The sequence below is a fragment of the Mastigoproctus giganteus genome, chromosome 11 (genome assembly GCF_048544385.1).
Source record: "Mastigoproctus giganteus isolate SK-2022 chromosome 11, ASM4854438v1, whole genome shotgun sequence".
In the NCBI taxonomy this organism is placed as follows: domain Eukaryota; kingdom Metazoa; phylum Arthropoda; class Arachnida; order Uropygi; family Thelyphonidae; genus Mastigoproctus; species Mastigoproctus giganteus.
In genome coordinates, this window is record NC_143585.1 from 42,430,514 (window position 1) to 42,439,162 (window position 8,649).

Genomic DNA, 8,649 nt, shown 5'->3' on the forward strand with positions numbered 1-8,649 from the left:
AGTCTGACACTAGAATTTCATACTATGATACTTCTTGAGACGATTTATTGCTATAGGTCATGAATCTCTGTGCGTTATTCAGACATTTTATCCGTACCTAAATACAAAGTCAGCCATGAACACTCTATACTGGAGGAATTTCTAAAGCCCTTTTCAATCTAGACTGCATTTAGTCGATCTTAGGTGGAGGGAGTAAAGTATATCCCTGTGGGTTTTCGGCCTTTCTGGGTTTTTCAGCCTGAGCAACAGACTCTTGGAAGCTGGACAGATAATTTTTATGAATGTCGTTGATAGATCTGAAGCTCCGATACCACGTTTCTCAAGGGTATCTTCAAGGGATAATGTAAGTACCTCTTCAGGGTTGGTTTGCCGATCTTCCCTATTTTTCGAAGATGGACCACTCTTCACTTCGGAAAATTCAAAAGGTCGGCTGTTGCACGCATTCACAAATTACTGTGAAAGGTGATAATTTCCCTTCGCAATTCTTCAAGTTACTCATCGAGACTCATACTGCTGCCCATGCTTTTTGACAAATCCTTATTTTCATATGCTGGCTTGCATTGTCCGATTAGTTTGGTAGGAGAGCATACGTCTTATGATTGTCTGGAAGAAAGTGATCGAGGGTTTTACTGATATTTATCACAATAGATGAAACTTGAGTTCATCGTTTTGATTCAGATACCAAAGATAAAGCACGATTTTGAAATACGATCTTCGAAAGAAATGAATTCGCTTTCGAAACACGATCTCCGCTTTCAACGAAATTGTTTGTCTCACCTTCTAAGATGAAATAATCCAGAGGGAATTTTGTTCCTTAATTTCTCCAAGAATTTTAAATGGTTTTCGACTATCTCTGGAGGGAATAAAAGTCTAAACCTTCTCAATTTCCCAGAAAACAACTAGGACTTTTTCTGTACAAGCAGTGACATTAAATATCTTATTCGGACGCTGTTAATGAACATATATTTCGTGTGGTAGTAAACCGCAATTAAAATATTTGTTGTCTTTTTTGTCTTTAAACACACAGATGATATCAACAATCATTTTTTTGGCATTCTTCTTCAAATTACTACATAAAATAAAGGCAGAAAGGCCCAAAAATTAAGAGCCAACAATGGTAATTTCAGTCAGGAGGGACATTCGTTTATAAAAATATCCCGAGTGAGAGACATTTTATACGAATAACAATATAAAATTAACGGTACTGAAATTACTGATATTAATATCGAGCTTAAAAGAAAGTAAGCCTCCTGGAAATGATAGCAATATTTTTTTAATTTTGAAGAAAATTGAGAAAGAGTGTGTTGAACCATTAAGGTTAATCAGGAGGACATCATTGGAATCAGGAGAGATTCCTCTAGATTGGAGAGGTCCCAATGAACCATTAATACATAAAAGCTGTTCTATGAGTGAAGTCGGTAACTGTATACCGGGCAGTGTGATTTCGCTAGTAGGGAAAATCAAGGAGGCAAGGATTAAGGGTGCAATCCAGGGACGTTTAGATAAAAATGACATTCTGAAGGACACACAAAATGGTTTTGTTACCGGGAAATCATGTTTAACTAACCTCGTTAGCTATTTTGTTATTCGTGAGCAGGATGTAGACTACGACGTAGCAGAGTGGTCAGGGGCAAGAGTGCAGTGGCACGCGCCCTTGAGTGGACCTGGGTTCAAGCCCGTGACTACTAAATGCGATAAATGTTTGGATTGACATTGGGTGAAGAAAACACCAAAAAAAAAAAAAAAACAAGAGCGTCAAGCCTGGCCAGCTGGCTTGTAAAAATTCGGCTGGTCATATTAACATGGAGGAACGACAAGCGTTCCATCCATGTCGCTAACCTCTAGCTGGGACAAACAGCGCGGAAATTACTTTTGCTTATATAGGAAATATTGAGATCATTTACTTGGATTTTAACAAAGCATTTGACTCGCTCCCTCATGAGCCGTTCCTTGGTTGAACTTCTCTCCAGAATAAACAACTGCACTTTTAAATATGCTATGGCTATTTTCGTAGATTTCTCTGGAGCCTTTGACTTCCTTTGGTGGGACAGCTTCTTTGGTCGCCCAGGGCTGCTCAATGCTCCTCACAACTCTACAACTTAACCTGCAACTACTTTCTCCACCGTTCTGTACAAGTCATTTCTAAAACTCAGCAACTTAGTCGTTCTGTCTCTCGAGAATGCCCACAAGGTTCGGTGCTTGGTCCACTCGTCTGGGATTTAGTTCTAGATGAGTGGCTTCCCCCTTCAACTCCCAATGCTTCTAAAATAGCATATGCCGATGACCTAACACTTCTTGTCCTTGGTAATTCTCGTGCTTCTTTGGAAAGTACTGCTAGTAGCATTATGAATGATCTGTGCTCTTGGTCCGCTATTAATAAACTTACCATTTCTCCTAACAAGACTAAGCTTCTTTATCTTAAGGGCAACCTTAACATTTTCAGGCCTCCGATTGTTAAACTTTTTGGTCGTTCTCTCTCCACGGTTGACTCGCATAAATTTTTGGGTATTATTCTAGATCGTAAGCTAAACTTTCAGAAACATACCTTACATTCATGATAAAATAGCCAAATATACGTCTATGCTTGTCCTTTTTTCTCATCAATCCTGGGGTATTAATCATCATACCCTTCGTCTTTTGTACAAAGTGGTGTTTGTTCCGATTTGTACTTATGGCGCTGGTGCCTGGTTTTGGTATACTAAGAAGATTGCCATCCAAAAGAAACTCTCCTCTATCCAAAGACGTATGCTCTTAATGATGAGTCGTACCTGTCGCACTGTCTCGACAGCTGCGCTCCAGGTTTTAAACGGTTGCCTACCTCTGGATCTCCAAATCGCTTATCCAGATTTTTGCTATTACCTTAGACATGCCATTCCAGTTGACTTTTTAGACTTCACTCTTAATATCCACTGAGATCCTAAAACTGAAAAATCTCGTTGCTGGAATCATCTTGTTCAACTCTGGCAAGATCGGTGGTCTTCTTCTTCAAAAGGTATGGTCACAAGAAAATTTATTCCATCTGTGTCCTTTTCCTTACAAAAATCTATTCTAAAATGGTTCAGTCCGAATCTCCGCACTCTTTTTCTTCTAACTGGTCATGGTTTCCTTCGTGCTAAACTTGCTATGTTTAACATGTCTGATTCATCCCTCTGTAACTGTGGCAGCCCAGAAGACTGGCAGCATGTTCTTTTCACCTGTCCATATTACTTGGATCTTCGTCAGCCTCTGTCTACTCAGTGTCAACCATTCTCCCCAGGCAATGAGTCTTCTCTCTTTAACCCCAAAGAAAAATTTCATTTTCTGCAAGATTTTGCACATCAGTAGTGCCCTCAAATCATCAGTAGTGCCCCAATTTCAGGAATTACTCCTATTCCAGCTCTACTTTCAGTTCAGACCAGCATCTCTATCATTGCCATCTCGTGATACCACCACCATCGTCACTACCACCATTTTTTTCCCATTTTATTAACTTATTTTTATCTTTATTTTTACTGAATTTTATTTTTATTTTATTTTATTTTTTTTTTTACTTATTTTTATCTTTAATTTTTCTGATTATTTTACTATTATTTTATTATTATTATTTTTTAATTTGTTAAAATTAACTTTATTTGCTCATATTTTGAATGATTCGACATTCAGTACGTGACACTCGAGGTTTGCTGCGGTTCACGCTGAGTTGTGGCCCGCCTCCTTCCGGCGTAGACGGGTATCAGGACGCACCACCCTGGTGCTTGTTGCTTCCTGATAGCAAAGCGGTCAGAAACAACTAAACAACATAACAAACACAAACATAGCATTACACACATTTCTGGCCTTTCTGCAGATTTTTTGTAACATCACAGTGTACCAAGGCGGAGTTGAACTAGCGTTTGGGAGCCGCCTTACATAAGATACTATACATGTCTACATGTCTATACATGGTTCCTGCATCAGCTGGAACATGTTGGGATTAGGGGCAGCTTTCCGAGATGATGCAAGGTGGCTGCACCGAAGGGTAATTAACAGAAATCACTTGCGTCCAGCAGATGACTTCGATTAATTACTCTTCGATGTCTTAAACGACCTCAACGAAGTGAAAGATGACGTGATGTCGAAATTTGAAGATGATGTGAAGATTAGGAGAGTGGTTAATGATTGGTGCCAGGCATCGCTCCTCCAGGATCGCTTGAACAGGCTTCATGGATGGTCGAAAAAGTGGCAGCTATGTTTTTAAGCAACTGTTGTTGTTGTTGTATTAGGATTTTAGGAGCATCAGTAACTAAAGCCATATTGCTCCGCTCCGTGTATACCGTCTGTGAATTGCGTGTGTTCTGTGGTCGATTTTCTATTTTTCTGGACGAAAAACCCGAGTTTTCGCGAGAAAAAAACCTTGCAACCTTTGCCTGAGACTGATTAACTCAGCCACGTTATGAAAAAGGTCCATAAAAATCCCTCACATCATCGACGGCACTCGAACTTAGGTATTTTCCATCCGGTGTGGGAGGAGGGCGATTCTAATAAATGTGCTGTTCACGAGGGCTTTAAAGCAGCAAAATTCAAGGTATTACACTTGGGATAAAGCATCTCCCCCCCCCCCCAAAAAAACCATTATACAATTGGTGTGGTTGAATTAAAAACAGTAGAGGAAGAAAAGGATTTGCGAGGTACGATACGGTTGGATGTGAAGTTCTCCGAACAGTGCAGATAGGCGACAAAGAAGACACATCGAGTCATGTCGATGATTCATTGAATTTTTTTTTTGGGATAGAGGGAGGATTATCCCATTGCATAAGGGAATTGTAATAGCGCACTTTGAATACTGTGTCCAAGTATCGTAATTGCACCTTATAAAAGATATCAAGCTTCTTCAAATGGTCCAAAGATGGTCAACAGGAGATTTAAGCGCCCTTATACGAATACTATTTTATGAATAAGGAATCTCTTTGGGGTATACATTTATACTATAAAATGAAATGAGGACAGTTTACGATATAAAAATGCATTGCCACAAATCTTTGGAGGACGGGAACAAATAGGAATATATCTTAATATATTCTTTTATCTATATAACCTACCGTAGAGTTTACACAAGTATTTTTAAACTTCCGAAGTTTCTTGATGTTACTTGGCCACCTCAAATCAAAAGCATTCATAAACGGTAAAAATTCATAGCGAATATTTAGTTTGTTGTCTTTCGCATCTCATGCTAGATTATTTGAATTTCTTATTGTGTTTAAAATTCTAGAAAAATACTACGATTTCATCTGCCTGATATGAGAGGCATATGATGTGGGAACGCTATCACCTGACACACCCTCCCATTCAACTGCAAGTAAAAGCAACGTAATAAGCATTAGTTACTGGACTTACTGAAACCTTTCTCGAGTTTACTTCTGTTTTTTGTTCTACTGCGGCAGTACTGGAAGTGACTGGATGATGTTTTCTCCACAACATCTTACGTCAATATTTTATCTTATCATTTGTTTCTTCCTAACAACAAACGCTCCACAAACTTGATTATAGCTTATCCTATAAAAATGACGAGATGGACTGCATCTCTATTTTAAAACAAAACTGCAGTTCAATATTTCTGGGAGGGAGCACGAATATTTTTCTTTTCTTATATATAAAAGAGCCAATGGCAAGATATTTCCCTGTGCCTGTTAATTTATGTTTGTCTTTTTAACAAAGAAAATAGACGTAATGTAATGGCTTCGTAAATTTCTGAGCATTAAATACTTTCGCCTATCTAAGTTCACAGATAACCCAGCCAAACTCTCTTACTAATGAAATTAATTCCCTTATCTTGAGGTGAAACAGATGCTTCTTTGCACACGAAAAACTAATGAAGTCTAGAGTATTGAACAGACATTTAAAATTAAGAATATACAAAAGATGAACAGTTGTTGAGAGTGTTTGAGCGTAGAATTTTGTGAAAACTCTTTGGGCTCGAACAAGACGTTGGTGGCTCCTGGAGGATCAGAATAAACCATGAACTTGACAATCTTATTCAGGGTGTAAACGTCGTGTGAAGAGCCAGAGACTTGCCTGGTTGGGACATGAGAATGGATGATAGCAGAACTAAGAGGATAATGAAATGGAAACCTACCGGTAGGACGTCAAGAGAAAGACCGCGGAAAAGATAGTTGGATGACGTAGAAGGGTACTTAAAGATCATGAGAATAAGAAGTTAGAGAAGTTTGACTTCTGGGAGGGCTTACTGGTGGAACATCGTTGAGAAGGCTAAGACCCACCCTGGGTCATTACGCTAAAAGAAGGAAAAAAGGAGAAGAGTAAATACTGATATTTATCTCATCTTAGTAGGAGGTTTGTAGTAATGGAGACCGAAAAAATTTTCATTTCACATATTCCTTTCTCTGATAGCTGCCTAAAATCACTGAACATGTTACTTCACCAAATATTGCAGTTGTGTGTGATGCAAATTGTATGTAGATCAAGATCTCGTTATGCTTTGCAATTGTAAATATAAATTTTCAATGCAGTCAATTGTTTAGTATCCGTTTTTGGAGCTTTTTCGTGTCTATTTTAATTTTTCTCTATTCCTTTAAAACTTTCCTCAGTATATATTTAGTTATTTTTTCTGTATGATTTCAAGAGGAAAGTTCTTCAAGATATTTGCATAAAAGGAACAGCATAATTTGCTACAATAATATATTATATAGTACTATAAATTTCTGTGAAATTGAGACTGAAAATAACTGGCGCTTTGGATGGGCAATAAGCCTAAAGGAAATTATCTATGACCTACTTCTTCCTCTAGATCGATGCCTAAAGAGTTATCCATTGTTTTAATTAACTTATTATGGCAATCCTTTTGGAGACATTCTTAAAGATAAAATATAAATTTCAAATAGGAAAAAAGCTTGAGTTTGTGTTCCAGCAACGTTTTCTAGGATGAATTACTGCTTTGTATAATTAATTAATTGTTGATTGAAAATTGGCTATTCCAATACAACATAGTACGAAGTGGTGCTTCCGTGCATTACACTCCTGAATGCGAGGAAGCACTCTTTAAGGCAACTTAATTTTCCATTAGTTTAAAGATATTTTAAGCCAATACTTGAGTAACTTACCTGTCTGAAAGTCTGTAAACAAGACTAAAATCTCCCAAATTGCGCAGAGTCCAAACACCGAGTGTAACGTCATCGCACGTGGATTACGATAGACCATACGTCCCGACCTTAAACCTGTTCGTCAGCAACCAACTTGCCGATCACGTTGTCAGGGAGAAAATATCTTCATTCACACCTAATGAAGTTGTAAAAGACCACGTCGACGGACATCGGTCTCCTGTTGTTGCCCACATCGCATGACAAGGATGCTATCCGAAATTTGGCAAAGAAATCCTCTCCTCCTCAGGCCACCCTCCCACACACGCCACGTGACTGTTTTCGAAAATGCAGGTGTCTCAGAAACTGCGGGCGATGCACTTCACAGTTAGCTCCGTCATCTGAAGAAACCGGGTGCAAAAGAAAAAGAAAAAAGCCGAATCAACAACACACACTCACCCGGTGTTTACGGAGCTTCCTCCTTTAGCCCGTACTCCAACCCCGGAGCTTCGCAGTTAACAACCACTACTCATGACAGCAGCGTTAAGTTGTACCACGTTGTCCGACAGCGGAGAGAAGAGCTCGCCTGCCACTCCACTAGAAGCAACGGCACACTGAGAAGCAATCTTGATTGATCGTAGCTTTATGGAAACTGCGCTCTACCCTTAGCCAAGCATCCCACTGCGCCCCTGTCGGAGATATGACCTGAGAGTCGCGTGTCACGAGGACAACTCTCTGACGGTTGTGGGGTTGGGGGGAAAGAGAAAATGAAGGAAATATTATAGTTTAAAATGACGCATGTTCCCCCGATCGATTAATCCCTGGAAATTTGAAAGGGTAGTAGCAGGAGGAACCAGTGGGTTCTCACGCTCACCGAAACTTCTATTCAATGGTTACGGATCGATAAGCATTGTCCAGCCACGTGGGTAGTGGATATCCCATAGAATTGGAGTTTGCTAAATCGATAATTCCACTGCATCCAGCCCAAAACCTGTTCGATGTTTGTACATATGAAACGAATGGCAAAACCCTGTTATTGGTAATATGATTCACGGTGTATTGTACTCCTAAAATCGATGTGCTGAAATAAGTGTGTCCGTGTGTGTGCTTCAAACTAATCCCATTTAAAGCTGTCAAACCTGTTACTTGTAGCCACTCCTTTTCAGGCATCAGTGTGTACACCGGATCACAGTCAAATATCATTTAGAGTGATGCCTTTTGATCGTTATTCTGTAGCATCTACATCTTCCCAAGATTCGTTTGTTTTTAGTGTTTATGCAAAACTCATGGGAACTCTTACACGAAATAAAACCAAATAAAGTACAACCCTCAGTGGCTGAACCATAAATAATTGCAAATGCTTCCCCCGAGGAAGGAGTAATTTTGTTCGATAATTTTCGTTAAGATTACAAAGTACGCAATGAAGACAATATCGCGCACTTTAACATATCTGCACTCTCATGGGCCCGTTTAAACTTAATGGCTGCTCATTAGTATCTAAATTTTAATTTTGTGGGACACTTACACAGCTACTGAGAATCTTTTGAACTCCAACAGAACACTGATGCGTGATTAAACGCAGATAAGGAAATAATTA

The 8,649-nt window shown here is 39.1% G+C and overlaps 1 protein-coding gene across 1 annotated transcript in view; it reads right to left on the reverse strand.

Moving 5' to 3' along the window:
* Positions 1-7,618, reverse strand: part of LOC150077950 (cell adhesion molecule Dscam1-like) — a 167,381-nt gene extending 159,763 nt beyond the window's left edge. Inside the window, exon 1 of the mRNA XM_090385369.1 lies at positions 7,077-7,618. Within this exon, the coding sequence (XP_090241495.1) occupies positions 7,077-7,173 (97 nt within the window). The 5' untranslated portion in view covers positions 7,174-7,618. The remainder of the gene's footprint in view (positions 1-7,076) is intronic.
* Positions 7,619-8,649: the final 1,031 nt, after the last annotated feature.